At 33.6% G+C, this 25,793-nt stretch overlaps 1 protein-coding gene and 2 non-coding genes across 4 annotated transcripts; 1 reads left to right on the top strand and 2 right to left on the bottom strand.

Moving 5' to 3' along the window:
* Positions 1-11,437: 11,437 nt before the first annotated feature.
* TRNAS-UGA (transfer RNA serine (anticodon UGA)) lies at positions 11,438-11,519 on the bottom strand. The gene has a single exon. It is a non-coding gene; the product is annotated as a tRNA-Ser (tRNA).
* Positions 11,520-12,964: 1,445 nt separating this feature from the next.
* On the bottom strand, positions 12,965-13,046 carry TRNAS-UGA (transfer RNA serine (anticodon UGA)). The gene has a single exon. It is a non-coding gene; the product is annotated as a tRNA-Ser (tRNA).
* A 5,874-nt stretch (positions 13,047-18,920) lies between these two features.
* On the top strand, positions 18,921-22,316 carry LOC145092730 (Metallo-hydrolase/oxidoreductase superfamily protein). 2 transcript variants are annotated; one of them, XM_079030713.1, is made up of 13 exons: positions 18,921-19,361; positions 19,831-19,972; positions 20,046-20,200; positions 20,276-20,458; positions 20,543-20,618; positions 20,727-20,804; positions 20,881-20,966; positions 21,047-21,120; positions 21,212-21,257; positions 21,333-21,442; positions 21,527-21,701; positions 21,798-21,909; positions 22,062-22,260. In XM_079030713.1, the coding sequence occupies exons 1-12, from the start codon at positions 19,095-19,097 to the stop codon at positions 21,861-21,863; spliced, it is 1,458 nt and encodes a 485-aa protein (XP_078886839.1). In that variant the 5' UTR covers positions 18,921-19,094; the 3' UTR covers positions 21,864-21,909; positions 22,062-22,260. The 2 variants fall into 2 exon arrangements, with proteins under 2 accessions (XP_078886839.1, XP_078886838.1); XM_079030712.1 differs by lacking the exon at positions 21,798-21,909 and having other exon boundaries at positions 18,922-19,361; positions 22,062-22,316.
* Positions 22,317-25,793: the final 3,477 nt, after the last annotated feature.

Below are 25,793 nucleotides of genomic sequence, written 5' to 3'. Positions count from 1 at the left end.
AGCTGGTGGAAACGAGTGGTCATCACAATGTCCAAGGGAGAAGGATGGAAGATGTTATGGGTAGACTTCCTTGTATTGTTAAAAAAGGGAATACTACTTAGAAAAAGACTTGTCGGAAATGAGAAAGAAATTCCAAAATCTGAAGAAATGAGACATAAGCGCCAGTAAGTACGTGACAACCTTTACTAAGAAAATGAAGTTAGTTTCTCACCTGGTTCCTACTGAATCCTCCAAGGTAGAAAGATTTTCTAATGGACTACCAACCGATTTCAATCAATTGGTGAAATTAACAACTACTTTGGAAGAAGCCATTCAAATGCCCAATCTTTTGAAGATATGATCAAAAGAAGGACCTCCACCCAGTCTAAAGTCGGGGAAAAGAGGATTAATGAAGGGTCCTTATAATCCAACAAAAAGAGGAGGTTTTTAAAACCTAGCCCCAACGGCGAAAGGTCCGAGGATAGCAATAAAGTCAAGTGGTGCGACAAGTGCGAAAGGAAGCATTATGGGCAATGCAATAAGGTGACATGCTTAGGCTACGGAAAGATTGGTCACTGCTCTAGCAATTGTACCCAAAGCATATGTTACAATTGTGAAGAAATGGGGCAGTTTAGGAATAACTTCCCAAAGAAAGAAGTTGCATAAGCATCTCGTATGACTCTTAGGACGATAAAGGGGGAAGTAGAAGTAGCATCAGGAAACCAATAGGAGGAAGCTACTTATCCAGGATGTCTAATATATAGGGTAGTCATCCCATAGTATTGAAGGATGTAGCCTGATGTAAAAGGTGTTATGAACTTGAATAACAATGTAATCATTTCTAAGAAGTAATATAATCCTTAGTTATGTTACATTATCTGATGTGTTAAGATGCTATATGATTTTATTGTATGGTGATTTGGAGAGCTGAGTGGCAATACTTAGGACGAGTATAAGTAGGTGTGAAAGGTAGTAGAGGCGTATACTAACGGGAGCATAAGACTTGCACGTGGATCAGGCAAAGTCACAAGGTTACTAAAATCTCTAAGTATTTGAGCTATTTTGTTCATTTCCATAATTGCCTTTGTTTCAGTAATTACTACGAAGAAAAATATTAATTCTGACCATAGCGGTCATATTGAATTGAGTCTGACCAATCTACGAAGTAAGTTCTCGACATAACGTCTGACTTTAGATTGAAGGGCCCTGCCCATACTCACTTAACCTATACACATAGCAAATAATTAGAAGTATGGGCCCCACCCACACTCGCATAACCTATACACATAGCAGATAATTATATAACATACAAACACTTGTGAAAATCACAAAGATAATAGCATACCGAACAATCATCGAACCTCGCCCACTGAGATATGGTCCCTGCCCACAATCACATAACACGCCCCGCCCACATATAAGTCATATACATATAGCCAGATACTAGCATATAGAATAACCATTGGGCCCCACCCAGTAAGCATACAAGCACATACATGTAAGAGTCACACAGACATCTAGGACCCCACATAGCAAAACATGGGCCGACATTGGTGCCTTCGACGCACTAAACTCAATGAGGAGACTCACCTCGCACTGTTGAATCCCGTAGATAAATCTCTGGCTGCTGGCTGACTGATCCCTGAACTATCAAAATCAAAATAACACGCAAGCAACATTTGGGTCCCAATCCATAACCATAAATCCATTACTAAGGTAAATGAACAATTTACCCCTCCCCTCTTTTGTACCAAGACTTAGGCCTAAACCTAATAATCCATAAGGCCCAAATACCAAAAACCATCCAAGGCCCAGTCCATGGCCCAATTTTACAAATTGGGCCCAACCCAATTGTAGGCCTTCTCAAAATAATTATTAGTCCAAAACCCGATGGCCCAACAGGGCCCAAAACAACTAAGTCCAAAAGATGGCCCAAACCGAAGCCCAACATGCAAAATCCTTCCTGACTGAGTATGCGGGGCATACCCATCTGTACACTAAGCGTACTCGATGTTTGTCTTGTATGCTGCACGTACAGACATATACGCCCAACGTACCCACCCAATAAGCCAAAACCTTCCATTAAGCTCTTAATACATAAATCCAGAAGTCCAAACCACATATATGAGTCCTAAAAAGTGTCTAGAACCATAAAGTCACTGACTTGGTGACTTTGCATACCCCAAGAAGACCCAACCTTAAAATATAACACTCCACTATCATGAAAAGGACCCAAACTCATGCATGGATGGATTTAAACCCTAAAGGTGCGAACTTTATGGACCTTGAACCTCGGAAACACCAAGATATGCAACTCGAAATCTCCTGGAGTGGCATCAAGCCATTAGATCACATCCATGGGGCCAAAAAGGAACCAAATCTCATAAACGATAAATCTAAGACATAAATGATCAAGTGCATTGCTTTATACCTCAAACAAGCTGGAAATGAAGCACATAATCAAGATCTATAAGCTCTTCCTTGATCCTCAACCTTGCACCAACTTCTCCTTCTTGGATATGGACCAAAACACACCAAAAAAATGGACAACATGAGCTCAAAATACCATTATGAAGGATAAATAACGATTTATAGGGTTTTGGGGACTTGGAGGTCGGTAGAGAGGCCATAACTAATGACTTAATGTGCTTATATAAGGTACAACATATAAATTAGGGTTTTCATTAAGATGCACGTACACCCCACATATGTTCCTAAAGGCACGATCCTGCCTCACATCAGGATGCCCCGCATACACCATTTTACGCATTGCGTACCGCCTTAAGAAATAGTATTCCATGCATACACATATGTACGCCACATGTAGTGCTTAACCCTTAACCCTAATATACTTCGAAGACCATAACTTCCTCATAATAGATCTGATTCTAATGATCATTATATCAATGAAAAGGTAACAAGAATCTCTACGCTTTAATTAACTCATACATGCCTTGAATATCCTGAACAAACATCCAATTTCCATAAAAGCCCGAGCTGACATATTACCAAAATACCCTTTGGCTCCAAAGCACAAACCGAATACCTGTATCATCAAATTATATCATCTACCCCCCAAATGAGTCTAAATCTCAATTCCTCAAGGGTCCTAATCCTTCTAATACCCAAATCCTAGATCACCAATCTGAAATGGGAAACAATTAGAAACAAGCTGTTACAATTCATCCATAAGTATGAGTGGTCGATCCATACATCTAGTACTAGATTTTTGGATAATTATTTTGCTTGTGTACATATACATGTAAAAGGGGTATACTATAATTCTATTAGCCCACTGCTATTTTGTATTTGAAGATGACATATATAGGTAAACTAACTACAATAAGGATAGTTTAATATATAGGTGTAGTAAACTAACTTAACAATCAATATTAAAGTATATTAGTCATTTGATAGATTATTTTTGGATCTGAGCTTTATGTGAAGTGACGTTGCTTATCAGGTCAAATTTCCTTAGGGGTGTTTGATATCCATCTTATTGAGTCCGGTAAAAGGCTACCTCTAACTCGGTCCGAGTCAGAGCGTTTGATACCACCAACTAAATCCTCTTACTCAATCCTTGTATCTCTTACTCAGTAAGTTCAAAAACATATTTGAGTGAGAAAATAACCCCATTTTCCTTTTTTTTCCCTTCGTTCTTCTTTTATAATCCATCTACCTTTCTTCCCTATTATCTCCCTAACCCTATCACTCTCTCAAAGTGCTCTTTCAACGCCTCCTCAACTTAATGATTGGCAGACCAATCAGAAGGGTCAATTACGCATGGTAGATTTCAATCGATTCCACAAGGTTGATTTTAATCGATTTCATGATTCATATTAGTGTCCGGATCCTTCCATCTCTCTCAATCCTTGCGATTTGAAGAACTTGATTGTTTGTTGCACTGATTCTAGGTTTGTATTTTCTATTTTCTCTCTATGTCTCAATTTCTTTTGTAATTGGTCTTTAGTGTTAGCTTCATTAGTACTGAAATCGATCTACTTAATTGATTCCTTCAATACTGATTGTCAGGTATTAGGGGTTTACTCATTCATTTCCTTCATCAACTATTTATTGTGTTCCTTCAATTTGAAAGACCCGTGTTTCATTTTTTGTTGTATTTCTTGTATAAATATTTACAGGTCTAGATTCAATTTGGTATTGGGAACTAAAATCTTTGAACATTTGGTATCTGTAACAAAAAAATCACTTATAACTTCCTACTCAAACTTCCTTCCTCGTTTCTCAATCTCAATCAGGTAAACTATTTATGTTGGATTTGTTTCATACTCTCATTATTCTAAAGTTTTGCTTCATACAATCGCTTTGTCTTTTTGTTAATGTAATTATCTCATATCTGATAACTCATGTAATAATAAGAAACATAATAAACATTTCTAAATGCATACTTTAGAACACTCTCAAGACGTTTGCGAATGCATATCTACAATGAATAAGATCAAGATTTGTGACTTTGTCCCTTAGTCAGATCTTGACCATGACTTGTTAGCACATTTATCATTGTCTTTATGATGAATACATATTTTAGAACACTCTCAATTTATTTCTTTTAACTGTTTGGTTCACGCTCACACTTTTACAAAAAAAAGTTTCACAAATGTCCAATTAGGGTATAGAATCCCTACTCAGCATGCAACAATTGTAACATGTTTGCATAATGAATCATTGTTGTTTAGTCTTCCAAATCTGATTTTCCATCTCTATTATCATTGTTGTTTTACAAACTTCTTAATTATTTATATTTAATTTGGATTTCGCATAATATTTTATGGAAAAACTACAAAAATAATCCCTGTGGTATGCATTTTTTTGAGGTTTTAGTCAAAACCACGACTTTTTTGGCTTCGTGGTCCTTTTGGACTAGTTTGTATGTGAAAATAGTCCCTCCGAAAATTGAAATGACTATAATACCATTGGGGTGTTTATTTTTCATTATTCTTTTTTTTTTAATTTAATATTTATTTATTTATTTTAAAAATTAAAAAATAATAGAGGACCCACCTCTCTCTCTCTCTCTCTCCCCTACTACAAAACGCATCCCCATCTCTATCCTTTTATTTTTCGTCTTCACCTGATCGATCATCTTCTTCCTCAGAAAAACACACACGCACACTCAAATTGGTACATGGTATTACCCATTAATGCAAGAATATGAAGTTTATAAACCCCAATTTCAGATTTTACATAACATCAGTCATGGAAGAAGTAATCTATATGAAGATTTGAAGGTATGGACACCCACACACTCTCTTTGACGATGGAGGTTTACCACCGGATGCGACGCCACCTAGAGTTGTGGAATTCTCAACTCGATCCTCCGATGAACTCGACAAACCCATCAGATTTTACATCAATACAGCATCCCTTACCTGATCATCCATAGATCCAGTCTGCACTTGATCACCAGCAACAATGCCTCTTACACCTACCTCCGAAAAATACACGTCTAAATCATTTATGGTTTTGGGAAAATTCTTTTCAGTAAGTAGGAATTAAGAGATATATGTGTATGCATCTGAACTTGTTTCAAGAAGGTATATGTGTGTGTGAATCAGAAATCACTCTTTCTTCCTCCGGTCACTGCCCTTCCCTCTTTCTTAATCGGGAAAAAATTGTGCTTGCCACCATCTTTTGATAAAAAAAAATAGAGCTGGAGAGGACGAGATTGGAGCATTGACTAGGTTCTGCAAAAGGAACAACTCTACAAGATGAAGATCGGACCTGAGTTTTGATGAACACGAAGAAGATCAAATTTGGGTTTGTTCTTGAAAATGGAGGTTGGAGATAGAAGAGCACAAGAACCAAGAACATGAAATCGTTTTTCATTTCCAAATCGAAGCATATCATTTAGTGTGACATCCTCAATTTCATGGCCATAAAAGACCAATTTTATATATGCTTTATATAAAATCAGAGTACCTTTTTGAAGAAAATGTTGCAGAATTTGTTCCCAAAATATGATAAAGATTTTATCAAAGCATTTCCGAAGAAATGTATTTTCATTATATTAAAAACCTCGGGATGTCATTGTCAATACAGATCAAAAGCATAAACAGAAACAACATAGGCCTTATAACATTTATTTATTTCTACTGGCCTATAATCCATAATCTTTCATCAGATCATCACATCTATTTCCGTCAAGTAGAGGACGATGTTTTTAATGCAATCGCTAATAGGTATGAATTTGCCACCGACAACTTCTACAACTAGAGCGTTATGAAGTTTATCTATAGGCAATGCTAGTCTTCCACCAAATTTGTGTGATATAAAGGAGTAATTTGCTCATTAATCAAACACTATATTGGCAGACAATCTATTTACAAGAAATGTACCTGAAGCGGCATCTGCTGCATCCTTTGCTGCTTCCAGGGTCATCTGGAATGCTCTTGCCTTTGGCCTCGGCGGAACATTAGGCCTTTCTGGATCTTTCTTCTTCGGGCAATCCCTAGAAATAAGTCTTCTTCATTACATCCGTAACACACCCTCTTGTTGTATGTACACTCATTGGCGTAGTGACCAGTTTTTTCCGCTCTTGAAACAAGTCAACTCCTCGCCACATTGTCCAGATTGCTTCTTCTTGCACTTCTGACACCATTTTGATTCTCTTCCACTTCCAAACTTTTTGGAACTAGATTTTGAAAATCTGCTCTTCTTGTTGGACCTTGAAGATCCATCGAAATTCTTTTTCTCTCCTACCCCTATCCTTTCCAAACCCTTCTCCCCAAGTAAGGTCTCCATATTCTTGCCTGCTTTAACAAATGTCTTTAAAGTAGTTGCCATATTTACCTTTCGACCAAATTTTGTTGATAATCCGTTAGCAAACCTCTCTATCTTGGAGAGTTTAGTAGGCACCAAGTAGAAGTTCGAGACGAGAATATTAAGATAGGGAAAGCTTTATTTATGATAGACGTATAAACCTCCTTTTCACTTCGAAAAGTTACATGCCAGTTCTAATATCGTAGTTAAACGTTTAGAAATCTGAACACATAAAGTTTCCAGATCTAGTCGGCAATAGACCATAGATCTGATCAAATAATAGCATCATAAAACATATAAGGTATCATAAATCATTTAGCACGTAAAAGAAATTTAGGCATCGTTCCTAAAATAAGCTAGTGCTCGTGTCTATTTATTTTCTAAATATAGCAGATACTCATCTCACAATCATCACTTAGCATTCTAAGTTGAAGTCTAAAAATCCTACAAATTCCTAATTCGCTTAAACTAATGCTTTGATACAAACTAAGACATTCCTAATTTCACAACAAAAAAAGACCGATTTTATTTATGCTTTATATAAAAATCATAGTACCTTTTTGAAGAAAATGTTGCGAGATTTGTTCCCAAAAATATGATAATGATTTTATCAAATAATTTTCGAAGAAATGTATTTTTATATTAAAAACCTCGGGATTTCATTGTCAATACAGATCAAACGCATAAACAGAAACAATATAGGCCTTACAACATTTATTTATTTCTACTGGCCTATAATCCGTAATCCCTAATCAGATCATCGCATCTATGCTCTTGTGCCATTACCTATAATGCACGAAACTGAGTGGGTCAGGCTGGAGAGACTGGTGAGCACATAGGGTTTTCAACACATAATAATTAAGTTCTTTATTATCATCAAATCAGTCAACCCGATTACTCATTTCCATTATCCTCACTTTATGTCCCTAAGATATCTAATTTAAGGGACCTAGCCTAAGGATTATCATCGGGAAGACAACATTGCGTAGGGGATTCCTCAGAAATATATGTCAATAAGGCAACAATTAGGGGGTGGAGTACACCTGGTGAACATGTAGTTCAAAAACACTTACATGTTGCGAACCTGCTAGCGTTCTACTGGACTGTCTAGAATAGTTTGTGGTCGTCATCTATACTCTGTTAGATGACCGAATCAACTTAAACATCGAGGCCTATCATCGTTTTATTTCATCATTCATCATTTATTTCATCTACCCATATTTACCCAACATAATTATATGTATAAAATACATATACAGTTTAAATCGAATAAAACATGTATATTTCGTTCATCCACCATAGATATCAAGAACACATATAATATGCACACATAGCATGTAATTTATATCAAATACTTCATATCTATGTGTAATATGAAAGTAACTATGTACTCACTTGTTAAAGTGATGACTCCAAACTCAGGCAACACTTGCTTCTAACAATTTTATTTTCCTTCGAAAAACCTAGTATCATTATCACTAGATTTTAGTCTAATATTTTTTGCGACTAATTATTAGTCTGGATTTATCATTAACTCAAGATCTACGAGCAATATTGTTTTTATTGTATTATATAATTCTTAAACAGTACTTTTCAACTACTATGTACAAACATGGGTCAAACATGAAACACCGAAGGCCAATGCCATTTTAACAATTAAGCTGTTCTTAAATCCAACAACCCAAGTGGCCCTTCAAACCAAATTCCCGTACCGTGAGCAGTTAAAGGGTATTATAATAACACTTTGTATATTTTATAATACTTAGCACATATATTGTTTATAGGTTCATAATAACGATAATAAACTTAAATATAAGTTATACTTAAAGTATGGTAAACATAACTCACTTACAAGGTTTCTAGCAAAAACTTAGGACTCCGTGGTCAGAACTTCGTCGCTGAATCTTTTTTTCTAAAAAGATTCTTGTAGCACTTCCGCGCTCATCTTGCTATACTAAAACTACAGAAAGAGAAGTCGAATCACGAGGGATCAAAATGTTCGGCGATAAGAAGAGAAAGACTCTTGAATCAAGAAAATGGTGTAAGAAATATGAGAGCCTAGAACCTTTTATTTATAGTAACTGAATTTTCAAAAACCAACAACTATAATTACTTAATGACCTTATAGTAATTTAAACGACTAAACACCCCTTTATAATATTATTTTAAATAGATTTGACCATATTTTTACTAAACTAATGTCAAAGGTACTCAACACTAGTCTTATAACGACTGTATCGTCGATACCTTTCTAATGATATATATATATATATATATATATATATATATATATATATATATATATATATATATCTGTGTGTGTGTGTGTCGATACCTTTCTAATGATATATACATATGTATATATATGTGTATACGTATATATGATTTACACTTTATTGTAATATGTAAATATGCTATTATAATTTATAACTTGTTCATACGAACTCCGTTTTTGACGTTCTTTATATACACGCATAGCTATCGACGAGATCTACAACTTTCTTTAGACTCCGTCGATTAACTTTGACTTTATTTTTTCTTCCATATTTTTATAGAATTAAATGATTTTGCTAAAATCATAACTCTTCCATACGAACTTCGTTTTTGGCATTCTTTTCTTAAAATTCTTTTTAAAGGAGTACTACGATTTTCTTTTTAATGACATTAGCTAAAAGTCAATCGTTCTCTTCGTAGCTTTTTACATCACACATTCCTTATGCGTGACTGACGTTTATATCTTATAAAAATCATATCTAATTCATACGGATTCGGATTACGATGAAACTTATATTTTCGGGATCGGAACGACGTGTACTATATATATATATATATATATATATATATATATATACACATATGTTTTGGCACACTTATTTATACGATTTACAGACGATTCGTCTGATTTTTCCTATTTTATTATATAATAATAATCATGAAACACATAATATTCACATAATTCTTCTTTATTACGTCAAATAGGTTACAATTGTTGACCCTAACTATTACATCATCATAATAATGCTTAATCAGAAACGAGAGTGTTACATTTAGTGTGTGTAATTACAATGTGTATCTATGTGTGAAATTGTGTAGGTTTTCTTGAGGAGAGAGAGAGAGAGAGAGAGAGAGAGAGAGAGAGAGAGAGAGAGAGAGAGAGAGAGAGAGAGAGAGAGAGAGCTCTTTATTTGTTTTTATTTTTAAAAATTTAAGTAAAAAGGAAATATATTTAAGAAAATTGAAAAAACAAATTAAAATGACAGATTAGTCTTTTCAAGTTTAAGAGGGATCATTTCCACATACAAATCAGGCCAAAATGAACATGGACCCTAAAAAGTCGAAGTTTGGACTAAAAGCCAAAAAAATACATACCATATGGATCAATTTTGCAACTTTGTCTATTTTATATAAGTATTTATCAATTGTACTAAGATATTATATCAAATAAATACATTTTGTTTAGCACAAAACATAGCATAATGGTAGAATGGTCAATTTCAACAATCAACGCAGTCATTCAAATACGTAATCAAACAACATAATTTCAGTCAAAGACATATATAGTCAAAGCTTCAGACCCAATTAGGTTATGACCAAGTCATATTTGACTTAATCAGCAACTATCAAACAACCCCTTAATGATTAAATCATATTAAATCATTAGTTAATTCCCTTCCATAGGATCAAGATTAGTTCGAAAAAAGAAGACCAAGTTAGAGAAATGAAGATCAATCTAGGGATGACAATTAACGATACGAAACGACAAATTCTTTTACGTACATTTAGCAAAGGATTTGTGATGGAATACTGAAAAAAAAAATTACATATTAGTGATACTTTTCTTTTATTAATTTTGTAACATTTATCGCTTTATTGTAGTTTAATGATTTTTTTTTATAAAAAATTTATAATTAAGGGCTCATTTTTAATTTTCGCATAGGTCATTCAAAATCAGCGGATCAACACTATTCCACATGATATGATATAATCGTCCTTCATCAGTGGTTGTGAATGACTGATTTTTTCAATCTTTTCGATCTTGGTTCCGTAGGAGCAAGTCAGAAAGTAGATCCATCTGATTTGATTCGTTCTCAATAGCCATGAGATGATCATCTTAGGGTGATCCTTTTGTCGACGGATGCTTCTATTACACTCGTAGTCTCTGAAGGATGAGAACCAACTATGTAGCATCTACACCGAGAATTCAAGTATTGTATACGTCATTAGTCTTCTGATACTTCGTTCTTCTATATATGAATTGTTGACATTTGAAAATCACATTTTATAGACAAATAACAAATGAGTTCTTCGTCGCAACGTGCATAATGAATTTTACTTCGTCTTAATAAAATACTAACATGTTCCTTAAAATTTTAATCTTCTCCCGTAAACCAAATTCAATATCTTTTCCAATAACAGTTGAATCAAATCATGACACATGTTTGCGATTGACTCAATCAAGGCTGCTTTTTCCATTATAAAGTGAATAATGGCAACCACTAAAGTTCTTTATGCAATGATATATGCAAGAATATAATAATAAGCCAACAATTAAGTACCTTCACCATATGAAGACACCTCTCTCTATTTTGTAGCCTGCTACTGAAACTGTGCAGCATCATATTTATCGTCGTTCTTGCGTAAAAGATTTTATATAGGAAAAAAAAATTAAAATTGAATTCGTCGACAGCAGGGTTCGAACCTGCGCGGGCGAAGCCCAATAGATTTCAAGTCTATCTCCTTAACCACTCGGACATATCGACTGTGATGTTGTTTGGAAGTTTTTAAATTATAAAACCTATAAGTATCTATAAGACATTCATGTCTCGTATTATTTTGTATAATATCTGAAATACATTAATTATCAATAAATCGTGTGTTACTATCCCTGAAGACAATCTGTAACTTCAAAAATATATAAAGGAAATTTGTAATACTTAAATAATGGGAAATTATCAATAAATCGTGTGTTCCACCTGTCATTTTATGGTTTTTCTATTTTATTAAATGCCAAATATTATTTAAATATAATAATAAATGCATGTCAATTTCATTAATAGAATTTCCTTCTAATGTCGAAATTACTAAATTAAAGTTTCATTAATTTCCTTTATTTATTTATTTAAATTATTTGTTTAAATTTAAAAGACAAAAAAAACACTTTAATTTTTATAATTCAATTATCACTTTTCTTATAAATTCAAACTTCTCAAATATTTTGAATTTTATATTAATTTTTTTTAAATAAACTCATGTGATACATGGGTCTCACACCTAGTGAAATCATAAAATATAATTATAATAAATAATATTTCTATTAATTTTTTAAAAATAAAAATTATTTGATTGAAATTAAAAAAAAATAAAAAAAACATCTATTAAAGATTAAATGAACAGAAGTAATTTATATCATATTATTTTCTTAAGCAGTTAAACAGAAAAACACTTGTACTAATGGAATGAAAATCACAACCACAGAAGAAAATATAGCATTTTTGTGAGTAATGTTTCATTCAATTACCTTGTAACAACCATTTTTTTTAAATTACGCCCGTTACGTTTCATTCCATTACAGAAGTATGTTTCATTCCGTAATTTCCGTTAGCGTATTCGAAACTAAACACCAAACACTACCCTAGTGACATTTGAATCAATAAAAAGTTAAAAACTAAATAAAAGAGATTTGATACAAAAGAAAAAAACAATGAACCGAAAATAAATGAAAATAACATGGCAACCATATGGCAGCGAAGTCAATCAGGAAAAGTCACTTCAACAATTTTTATGATCAACAAAAAGTTAAAATAAATAACCATGTTTTTTTGTTAATAGTTTCTAACTTTTTATTGTATGAATAAAAAGTTAAAATATATTCTTATTTAATAGATAAAAAAAACTGAGTATGAACTGATCGATTAAATAACAAACTATCCAAAATATGATACTTTTTAGACGAAAAGATGACACATGCTCTCAAATTTATTAATTTATATATATATCCAAAAGAAATTAACAGCATTGCTAATTTGCTATAAGAATAATTATAACCCGAAAAATTCTTTCTGTCTTTTCGTATGGTGAATTTGATCAGAAATTCTTTACTAACTACATAAAATCAAGCTTAAAAACTTTTCTTTTTATTGGTTGCAATTTTAACTAGACGTGATAAAAAATCAAATTCAGGACGGAAAAATACAAAAAAGAAATTCGTCGACAGCAGGGTTCGAACCTGCGCGGGCGAAGCCCAATAGATTTCAAGTCTATCTCCTTAACCACTCGGACATATCGACGTTTGTGTTTAGCAATCTGATAAGATTAATTAAAACCGTTAGGTAATAACATTGGTAAAGTTCTGGAGGAAAAATATAAGACTCCTGAATTGGAAATATTCCTACAAAATTGTTATACTTTTTAAATTTATTATAATAAATGAAGGTTTTTTTGCCATATGTCCTCTTCTTATTCATTTGGACAAATGGCATTTTCTAGAATTTTTAAATTTTCTATTTTCCACTTGTCATTTTATTGTATTTTTCATTTTATTAAATTAAAATTCCACATTTAATATGTAGGTAATATATATGTAAAATATTTATTAGAAATGGTTTATATATGTAATGTATTCAATACATTAAAGTCTCATTAATTTTAATAATTCAAAATTTTTCTTATTTTTCTTATTAATTCAAACTATTCAAATTATTAAAATTTCATATTTTTTTTTTTTAATTAAACTCATGTAATACATGAGTCTCACACCTAATGTGATGTTATACGAAACTTATCAAGTATCACAAGTTTCTTCTTATGAAATTAATCGAATGCCATTTATGGTAAACAACACGTGATGTTGATTTGTTTTTTTCTTTAATTTTGGTAAATAATATTTTAAATATCGAAAAATTAGTCAAATAATTTTTCCTTATGCTATGTTTTATATCAATCAGAGGGAAGCTAAAAGAATCGTATTTACTCACCTATTTTATAAAAAATAGTTATGTGAATTGCAAAATTTATAGAGTCATCTATCATCAAGGTTCTAAATAACGTAAATCGTAGCTTGGTGGCAAGGTTAAAGTTATGCCATAACAAGCCTAGGCGAGTCATGACGTTTTTAAAGGCGTGACTATTTTATATTCATTAAAAAAGATAAATTATATAATTATTGAACTTTTTCAAATATATGAAATTTTTAGAAGTATTATATTGATATTTAATCTAAAAAAGTTAAAAAAATATATTTTAGGTTTGACAAACAAAATTAAAAACAAAAAAATAAATAAATAAATAAATAAACTCAAGCCTTGAAAAAAACTCGCGCCATAATGCGATAAGGTGCGCGTTGACACGTTATTTGGACGTCACGCTTAACACATCCGCTTGAACGTTTTCGTAATGGCTACACCACGTCTCACGTCATGACACGCCTTGAGGCGCGTCATGACGCGTTTTTTTAAAACCATGCCTATTATATAAAAAGTAGTTATATAAATTTTTTGGAATTCTATATTTTTGTTAAGTTTATGAACCTTATTTTAGCTACACAACAAAACTGTCTCCACTTGCTTCTCATTTGAGCAACTTGTTTTTTCTGAAAAAAACAAGATTTTCTATCCACTTTTTAATCATTTTTCATTAAATTTGTTGCGGTTGTTATTGATAAAAATATATTTTCTATGTACGAACTTTAGTTTTTATTCACATTTAAGCAACTCTGTTATTTTCGTATGCATTTGACCTATTGATAATATGGTAAATATCACCAATAATTACAAGTAGTAAGATGAAAGTCTATAATAATAATAATAAAAAAAAAAAAAAAAAAAAACAGATGGTTCCATTAACATTTTCAAACAAAAAGCTAACTAGTTCACATGTATAAAAATTTGTGACGAGAGGATCAAGCCCAGAACAATCATAACTTAAAAAAAAAAAAACTAAATCAACTTATATTTGGAGCAAATGCATTTGAACTAAGCCTTTATGAGGCTTATGGTGTAGAAGTATAAAAATAAAACATTTATTTATAATGAAAAACCCTCTCATCATTTTCTTCTTGGAAGAGGACTCTTTCATACAACCAAATATGATTTATATTATCTATAGTTTATATTTTTTTTTCTCAAACATATTAAGTTATATACTTTAAAATATTTATGATATGTCCTTATTTTTTTTTTATTTTTCTTATATAATTCATTGTACATATTTAAAATTTAGGTGGGTCATATAAACCCACCTTAGCTCCAAATAGACTCGCAATTTTAAGTAACATTTCTCTATTTTCAACAGACCAAACAAATTTATCAATCAAGCGTATACGAAAAGAATATAGTTAATTAAATATCGACAAAACCAAAGTTCGTTATCTTTTTAGTTCGTTAACTCGTATTTGTAATAATTTGTTAGCTATGGTAAGTCCAAATTCCACTTCCAAGTTCTAGCATCTAAACTTACTACAAAAATCAAATATCCTCCTTTGATAAATATCCTCCTGGGTTACAATATCATATATCTCAAACAAATTTAATAGTTGTTAAGATGTAACTTATTACTTATATACCATATTAATAAACTTCTGATATTAATATCGTAAAGTAGTTAAACTAGATTATAAGATATTATATACCATATTAATAAACTTTTGATATTAATATCGTAAAGTAGTTAAACTAGATTGTAAGATATTATTAGTGACCAATTTAATAATTTTAATTCTAAAAAGTGCTCACATTCTACAAGTAAAGTTATTAAATATTAAAGGCTATACAAATGAAATATCCACAAAGCATCAACAAAGTTCTTTGAATTTAGTTAGGGAAGAGGTGAGTAGTTGGAACTTGGAATCTATGAGGTAATCGTTGGACTTTTATGTTTTAACCTTTTACTTTTAAGATTAATGAGTAAATTACACCAATGGGCCCTATGGTTTGGAGTAATTTGCGCATTTGGTCCATAACTTATTTTTTTAACTCGGAAGGTCCCTACTATTTGATTTTGTTACGCGTTTGGTCCCTACTGTTTGTTTTTGTTACGCGCTTGGTCTCTGTCTTACCTAAAAAAAACTGTTATTTAAATAGGAAAAATGATGGAGTAAGTAAGGTAAAGGGAAGGGATGAGGTTGGAGGTGTGTTTATTTAAATAAATTAAAAAATCAAGAGAAAAATAGTCTTTTTAGGTAAACATATAGACCAATCGTGTAACAAAAACAAACATTAGGAACCTCCCAAGTTAAAAAAATAAGTTAGAGACCAAACACGCAAATTACCCTAAACCACATGGACCATTCGTGTAATTTGCTCAAGATAAATTTATAGTCAATATTATTATTGATCATTATACATATATATATATATATATATATATATATATATATATATATATATATATATATATATATATATATATATTAATTGTATGTTCCGTTAGGAACAATAAAGTTCCTAAGGGTTTGACATAATTGATCATTTTTTTATCTATTTTGAGATTTTTGGTCATTTTTCACGAACTTTTAATATTCAAAGTTTGACCACAAAGCTTTAAGGATTTGATAATTTTGGTTCCTTTTCTAAAAACTTGATAATTCCAGCCCCTTATAGTAAACTTGTCTTTTTTTTGTCAACTTTGCCCCTTCTTTTTTATCCATTTTGACACTTTTGGCCATTGGAATCAATTTTTTTTTTCATTTTTTAGGAACCTTTTAATATTCAAAGTTTAGCCACAAAACTGTAAGAAATTGACGACTTTAGTATGTTTTCTAAAAACTTGCTAATTTCAACTCCAGGAACTTTTTAATATTCAAAGTTTGGCCAGAAAACTTTAAGAAATTGACGACTTTGGTCAGTTTTCTAAAAACTTCCTAATTCCAACCCCTTTAATTCTTTAGCCATTTTGACACTTTTGGTCATTGGAATCAAAATTTTTACATTTTTTTAGGAACCTTTTAATATTCAAATTTTGGCTACAAAACTTTAAGGAATTGACAACTTTGGTCCATTTTCTAAAAACTTGCTAATTCAAACTCATTTAATTCTTTAGACATTTTGATACTTTTGGTTCTTGCAGTCAAAACTTTTACATTTTTTCATAAAAGACACAAAAAACGGCCCGAGGCGAAGCCCGGGTTTTTCCGCTAGTTTTTAATTAAAAATTTTAATTTATAATTATTAACATGGCTTCTTGAAAGAAAATGTGAAAATTGTTTAAAATTATTCTTAGTTTTTTTGAAGGATTAAGACATGTAGGAGCGGCAACGAAACTTCCCGTTTATACGACATGACACTCAAAAGAACGCCGACTACACCGCCCCCAACAGGTGTTACCCGACGTTATGTTACGAGGCGTTAGTGTGGTAGAAACGACTTCATTTGGATTAGACCTGGCAATTCGTGTATTCGTGTCATGAAAACGTGTCAGCCACAAATTTGACACGATACGATTACACGATGAGAAATAAGCTTTATCTCATTTTTTAAGATGTATATGTGTCGTGTATTCGTGTCGTGTCGTGTCTCTCACAGATTCGTGTCTTCGTGTTTGAAATTGCCAGGTCTAATTTGGATTAAGATTCTCACACGGTAATAAATTGGGCCGTTTAAAAATGGTAAAAAATGTAAAAAAAAAAAAAAACAACAAATTTATTTTTTCAACTTTGACTTTAACTTTACCTACAATCCAAATTACTCCTCTCATCATGTTTTGAATCATTAAACAAGTACTCATTCTATCGCTATGGATCAAAACCCGAACACTCATCATCTAAACACAAATACATCTTCGCCTCTCGGTTTTGCACAATATGAGTTGTACGCGAACATCCTCAACACTCAAGGCACCTTTTTCAATCCCGCCTCACCCCACCACAATTCCCCATAACCCTTCCACAAAACCTTTTAAACATATTCGCTATAATTCAACAAAATACCACACAACCACCACCCATGGAAGAAATGGTACCTGAGACACAAGCGGAGGGGGTTGGGGGGGGGGGGAGCCCAAAAAAAAAACGGCTAACAAAGGGAGAGCAAGAAGGAAAGGGAAAGCGGTTGCAGTGGAGCAATCGAAAAACGAACCTCCAGCACGATGGGCTATAGAGGAAGAATATGCGTTGGCGGTGTCATGGTGTGGGACATCAAAAAATCCTACTCAAGGAAACGATATGAGAAAAATTGCTTTTTGGGAGGCCGTGATCGGGAAATTTCGGACCAGTTTGAAGTATGATGAAAATTATCGCAATCACGATATGTTGATTAGCAAGTGGACTCAAATAAGCAAGAGGTGTACCGAGTTCAATTTCATCTACAACAAACTTTCCTTGCACAAGCAAAGTGGTACGACCGATTTTTGATGTTTACAGAGAAGCAATTGACCAATATCATGTCGAGACGGGTCATGTTTTCGAGCACGAAAATATTTGAGAGATTGTTAAGGAAGACCCAAAATGGAATAAAACAGACACATTTTCGGAGCAATAATCCAAGAGGTCTCGCGTATTGGGTTCGATCGACGTTTCAGACGGGCACACTAACATCGACCTGAATGCGTACACAAATGATATATTGGGCGACTTCAACGACATCAAAGAGATCTCCCCGCATCGACGACCGATAGGTCGCGAAAAGCGAGGCCAACTCAATGACACGCAGAGGAAAATGAAAGTAGACTTCGAGAGCAAGCGGAAATGAAACAAAAATCTGACGCTCACAACGAAATCACACTCAACGTGACCATTTGGAGTTCCTTCGCCGTGAAGCCGAAGAAGATCGTATTGTGAAGGATTTGACGATGCTTCAAACTAGCGATGAAAATATGCTACTGAGACGGGCGAAAGTGCTCCGAAAAATGAAGGCGAAGATCGAGCGGAAATATCGGTTTTATATTTTTAAAATTATTATGACTATCGTATGTTTTTGGTCAATGTTTTTTTTTTTTTGTAATATTGTTTTTATTTTTAAAATGGTATGTTTAATTAAATAGTTAATTTAATTATGTTTTATTAATTTAAATGTTTTTTTAAATAATATGGTATAAATTAAAAAAAATAAAACGAATTAGAAAAATAAAAATTAAAAAACATCAGAAAAAAAATAGTAGGTATTATCAAATATTATATTTGATGTGTAAATATTATATTTGATGTTGTAACACAAAAAATATGACTATTGACGCAAGACATTTTTGTTGTGATAATAGTTGTGATAATGTATCACACCCACTGTTACGGCGGCGCATAAAGGAGGTCGTAAGGTGGCACCAAAACCGGTGCACCTAACTCTATCTTGGTGCAAAAATCCCCCAAAAGCTCCACCCTCGTTTTATTCCAATTTCTCAATCCATCAATGGCGACATACAAGCTCGCAGCGATCATCAGGAACCCTAACAATAACGACGAGTTCCTTCTTGTTAAGCAAACTCCGCCTCCCAAATACGATGATCAAGAATACGACTCGTATGCTGACTCCGACCTCTGGGACTTGCCGTCGGCGAAGTTGACCTCACTATCACCGGAAGTAGATTCCTTGCCTCAGTTTGTACTGCAAGGCGAAGAAGCGTGCTCGCATAAGCTCAATTTGAGGAAATTTGACCTTCCTTCAGCTCTTGGCGAGGTATTAATGAGTTTATCTTCTACCAACGAATTCGTTATAATCCGTACAGTAAACTTATTATAGAATCGAATTATTCAGATGTACTCCTTCGATTTCATTAAAATACCAGGTCTTAAACTAGGTTGTTGTGATCTAGATAAACTCGTTTTGGAAGTGAATAGTCCTTCTGTTTCAATAAGTCGCACAAGTAAACAGGAATAATCTTTGTATTCAGAAAGCACTACGATTCAATCCAGTAAAAATGCATCAGTTATTCGAACAGAGATAGTTTTAGTAATGGTTGCCCTCAATTGTAAATGCAACTCCCATTTATGCACTTTGTAAATCAAACTGTATCTTCTTTGGACCAAAAGCCACATCTCTGATTTTGGAAGGGAGAGAGTAGGACTTCTGGAATTATCATGATATGAACTTCTAAACGATGTTATTGCATATCAATGTAATATCCAAGTTGCTTGCCTGATCTTAGGTTTTGGGACAAGTAGGTTTTGAATCAGTCAATGGAGTAGAATGGAAGTTTTTGAAGCTTGTGGAAGAACCTAATTTTGGACCAGGATTCCCTATTGAGACTGTGTATGTTACTGGAGACCTTGTTCTTGAGACTTTAAAAGGTTAGCAACATGCTAATTTCAATTACAATGTTTCATATTGTAAACAATGAATGTTATGGGTTGACTTTTGCAGACCATTGTCAATGGAGTTCCAATGAAATTTGCTCCAATTTGCTTCTTCAAGTAAAGCCAGGTGGCAATCGAATTGGGCCATTAGCAGTCAACAGTCTACTCAAAGAGTCAATGCAATCTCATTCCTTGAAATTGCCTCCAACATTGTCATGTCAGGTTTGTAGGCTTCCATTAAATGTTCTATAAATCAAGTAAAGTCTCCACTTTTAATGCTATTGCATAAAATTACAGGAATACCCTCCTGGAGTAAACATTATACCTATGAGAAGCAAAACAGCACAACCTTTTCATACAACAAATTTGATTGTATTTACAAATGGGAATAATCAAGTTAAACATGAAAGTAGTCCCTTTATTGCTCAAGGAGATGCAATGATAATAGATCCTGGATGTCGATCAGAGTTTAATAAAGAGGTAAATGTATAGATTTTGATGTATTAAATTATGTTTTTAGTTTCTTAAATATGAAGTAATTTTAATGGTGAAAGTGAAAACCAGCTTGCAGAAATTGTTACTGCTTTACCACAAAAGTTAATTGTATTTGTCACTCATCATCATCGTGATCATGTTGATGGTAAGCAACAACTAAAAAAAAAAATTTAATTACATTTCCCATGTTTTATAATTTAAAAATTATATTTCTTTTGATGAATAATGATCAAAATTTGATGTTTCCTTTCAGGGCTTTCCACTGTTCAAAAAACCAATCCTGATGCTTGTCTTTTGGCACATAAAAACACCATAAGCCGCATTAGAAAAGGTCACAACTTTTTACATTTACATATTACCAAAAATACCCTTGAACATGACTTTATTTTCTGATTTATGGCATACAGATGATTGGACTCTTGGTTGTACAACAGTTTCTGGAACAGAAGAGATCTGCATTGGTGGAGAGAGATTCAAAATCATATTTGCTCCAGTAATTACAACTTAATAATCTAATTAACTTAAAATGATCACTTATTTAAGAACTAAAAAGTTAAAAATTAAAACATGTAGGGGCATACAGATGGACATCTAGCATTGTTGCATGTTAGCACTAATTCATTGATTGCAGGTGATCATTGTGTGGGGTAAGATCCAAGATCCTACACCTTGACATTAAAATTAATTATTATTTGCATTCCAATATATTTTTTTTATAAAAATTGTTATTATTTTCAGACAAGGAAGTGCTTTCTTGGATATAAATTCTGGTGGTAATATGAATGTAAGTGAGTGCAATTTTTTATGCAATTTTTTTTTCATGTGAATTTTATATTAACATTAAATTATTCTTTTTCAGGATTACTTCCAAACAACTTACAAATTTATGGACCTCTCACCAAATGCTTTGATCTCCATGCATGGAAGGGTTAATTTATGGCCAAAACACATGCTTTGTGGTTATCTTAAGTATGGAAAAAACATATTAATTATCAAAAAAGTTTACATTGGTGTTTTGTTTGGATGGGTATTATAGTAAAATGTTTATTTCAGGAATCGTAGAAGTAGAGAATCTACAATCTTGAAAGCTATAGAATCAGGGTCAAAAACTTTGTTTGATATAGTTGCATATACATATGCTGACGTGGACAGAAATCTTTGGGTGATTGCTGCATCTAATGTGAGGCTTCATGTTGAGCATCTTGCTCATCAAAACAAATTGCCTAAGGTAAAAAAAAAAAAAAAAACGTTCACACTAAACCTATAAAATAATAGTTAAATTGATAAAAATGAATTTTACATAAATTGATTTGAGATTATGCAGGAGTTCTCTTTAGAAAATTACAGGCGCAGTTGTTCTCAATTTACTATCCACGTGGGTAAATTATAAACCCAGGCCACGTCATCTGCTGACTCCCCCCCTTCTTTTACCTTAGGTTAAACTTTTTGCATTTTAACCCGAAGACTTTCCAAAATATTTAAACTTGAAAATTTGTTACCACCTTATACTATATGATAAAAAGAAAATTTAAAGTTTGTTGATCTTAAATAAACATATAAAAAATGATTACAATTTTTATTTTTGTAGGAGTTTTGTGTAGAGAAGTTTGAGTCAACATGTAGAGTTCATTTCTTTTTACGGTGGGTGTGGACATATGTACAAAACCGCATTATTAATTATCCAACTTTGATGCTGCTTGGTGGTCTAACAGCTTCTGGTGTTGCTTTGTTGTATTGTGTACGCAATAATCTAAATTCTAGATGAAAGTTCTAGAATTTACAAGTTATATGATGTATTAAATTTAAACTTATTTATATAGATGTTGAGAATGGTTTGGAAAAATTATATTTTATATCACAACGATTGGGATGTGCAGATTTGATCCGATAATGTACATACGTCACTCATGTATTAAATGCTCGAGTGGACAGATATTGGTTGATGAAGATTTGGTTTGGTGGAAAACAAAATGTTTATCTTGTTTTTGAGAATTGAAAAAAAATGTTTTGAATCCGTTATTATAGTGATTCATCTATATCAATTAGATTTGTGGTTTGGTAGGCCGATGTTTCTCACCTCCTTTTTCATGACTTTACAGACAGTCTTTGTTGGTAATAAAGGGAAAGCTTAAAGTGGTATGAAGTCTTTTATGAGATAAAACAAAACAGAGGACAGGGGACAAAGCTGCACTGTTTTATTCACTTTCACAGTGAACAGAAACAAGACACTCAACAACTTACACTTTCACCTTTTAAACGAATCAAATGCAGAAAAATAAGGAAACTAACTACACTACCCTCTAGACTTGGTATTATAGCCAACGTGGCTCAAGACTTATTCAAACTCTAATTTTTGACAAAAAAACTCGTAACAAAATTTCTGGATTAAGTCAACAATCTCCCCCCTAATCCAGAATTGGTCATCTGCAACTCCATGCTTGACTCCAATCAGCTCCCTCATCTCTTTATGCTTCACTTTTCCCATAATTTTTGTAAGAATGTCTACCCTTTGCTCCTTGCTGCAAACATGAGTCACCTTTACTTCACCATTTCCACACATTCCCTAATGAAATGGGATCTTGTGTCGATGTGCTTGCTTCTCCCGTGAAAGACCGGGTTTTTCATGAGATCTAAGGTTGACTTGTTATCAATGTGCAGAGTTGCAGGTTCTATTACTTGGCTGGTTATCTCAGTGAGTAGGCGTCTTATCCAAATACCTTGACATGTTCCCATTGTGGCTGCCATAAACTCCGCTTCACACGAGGATAGAGCAACACTCCATTGTTTTTGAGATACCCATGTAACTAGATTATCATTGATGTAGAATGCCACACCACTGGTACTTTTTCTGTCATCTACATCCATCGTCAATTCAAATAGCCATCAATCTTGATTTCTTTCTCACCTTTTGAATAGACAAAACCATAATCTAAGGTGTCCTTCACATACCTTATGATACCCTTTACTAACTGGAGGTGTTTTTCGGTTGGTTTTTCCATGAATCGGCTTGCAACACCAACTACAAATGAAAGATCCGGACGAGTATGTGTTAAATACCACAAGCTTCCCACAATGCTTCTGTACTCAGTTGGGTTAACCAGCTCACCATCTCCATCTTTTCTCAATTGTACTTTTTGATCAATTGGGCACTCGGTGGGGTTGCGGTCTTCCATTCTTGTTTTTGCTAGAATATTTCTTGCATATGCCTCCTGCTTTAAGGTGACCCCACCTTAAAATTGATTCACCTCTATTCCCAGGTAGTGTGATAGTAGACCTAAGTCACTCATCTCAAACCATTTGTTCATCTGTGTCTTGAAGCTTGTTATTTATGACTTGCAATCTCCTGTCACAAGCAAATCATCTACATAGACAAATACTATCAAGACTTTCCCTTTTCTGTTTCGAGTATATACTGAATACTCTTGAGAGCACCTTATGAACTCAAAATCCTTCAGGTACCTGTTCAAACAAGCGTTCCAAGATCTAGGCGCTTGCTTAAGCCCATAAAGGGCTTTTGTGAGCTTGTAAACTTTATGCTTTTGATCTAGTTTCTCAAATCCTTCTGACTGTCGTACATACACTTCTTCCTCCAGATTTCCATTCAAAAAAGCTGACTTAACATCTAAATGATGTACAAGCCATCCATGAGTTCCTGCAAGGGCAAATAGAACATGTACCGTCTCAAGCATGGCAACCGGTGTAAAAACGTCTTCATAATTGATTCCCGGTTTCTGAACGTAACCACATGTCACCAATCTCGCTTTGTGCTTTAAAATTCTTCCATTTGGGTCTCTTTTCACCTTAAATACCCACTTCAATCCAATAGCTTTTCGTCCTTTTGGGAGTTCAACCAGGTTCCATGTCTGATTTTTCTCAATTGAATTGAGCTCTGTCTTGATTGCTTCAACCCACTTTAATCGCTTTCTTGCCTTTGCGTATGAGGTGGGTTCTTCCTCATCGTGAACCAACAACAATCGCTTAGTGTTTTCGTACAAATCAGTTAGTAGTCGGAATCGCTTGGGAGCCCCACCACCAGTAGAGCTTGACATCGTGCTTGATGAGCCGATAGAAGAATTTGGGGTTTCTGGCGATGTCAATTGTTGGCTTGTTGCTGTGATGGACTCCTAGTCGGACTAATCTTTATGGAGTCGGTATCTGGGCTATCATGTAGGGTTGTGTGTGAGTCCATCTGGGGTGTATTGGGCTCTGGCCCACTTTTAGTCCACATATCATTAGATTGTGGCAGCCTGTCTTCACCTTCTTCGGGAGTTATTATTGATCCAACCTCATCTAAATCATTTTGGTCGTAACCTTCCACTATAAAGCTCATACCTGGTATTTCTTTTATCTTGACCGCCTTTTCCCACTCCCATTCCTTATCTTCTTCGAACACTACGTCTCTACTCACATAAATTGACCCTATATCTGGGTCTAGTAGTCTGTACACCTTTGTTCCCTTCTCCACTCCAAGATGAACCATCTTCTTACTTCTTTAGGTGTCTTTTGGCAATTTTCACATGGGCAACACAACCGAACACCCTAAGATGTTATACACACAACTTTCTTCCAGTCCACAGTTCATGTGGTGTAGCCTTCTTGAGTGGTTTTGTGTTTACTCTGTTCAGAGTATACACAGCGTGACTGACAGCTTCTCCCCACAACACATCTGGTACTCTCATCGTCTTCAGATTGCATCTCACCATCTCCAAGACTGTTCTGTTTCTTCTCTCCACAACACCATTTTGTTGTGGAGAAAATGGTGTTGTGAAATGTCTATTGAGTCTACACTCCTCACAGTACGTGGTGAACTAGTTCTAAGGGAACTCACCTCCTCGATTTGTACGAAACACCTTCATTCTTTCACCTGTTTCGTTCTCTACTGCTGCCTTGAAGTTCTTGAAGATATGGAAAGCTTCATCCTTGGTCTTCCTCAAGTAGACCCACATAGCTCTTGTATAATCGTCAACTAACATGATGAAATACTTGTTCCTAGAGGATGTAGTATGTGTGATGGGCCAACATAAATCTCTATGTATCAATTCAAGTTTCTTCTTCGACCTATAAGAAGTCTTTGTTGGATAGGTTCTACTCGTTTGCTTCCCTGCAAGAAAGTCTTCACAGAGTTGTGTGGGTTTTCTTATCTTTGGCATTCCTTCAACAAGATTCTTGTCAGACATAAACTTCAATGTATCAAAGTTTATATGACCCATCCTTTTGTCCTAAAGCCACATTGGCTCCATTATCTCACCAATCAAGCATCCTGATCTTACCTCATTCATGGAAATCTTATAGAGTTGGTTTTGAGATCTTTGTACCTTCA

Source organism: Lactuca serriola, chromosome 3, assembly GCF_051521515.1.
Source record: "Lactuca serriola cultivar US96UC23 chromosome 3, Lser_US96UC23_V15, whole genome shotgun sequence".
Lineage (NCBI taxonomy): Eukaryota > Viridiplantae > Streptophyta > Magnoliopsida > Asterales > Asteraceae > Lactuca > Lactuca serriola.
This window is presented reverse-complemented; position numbering and strand designations above follow the sequence as displayed.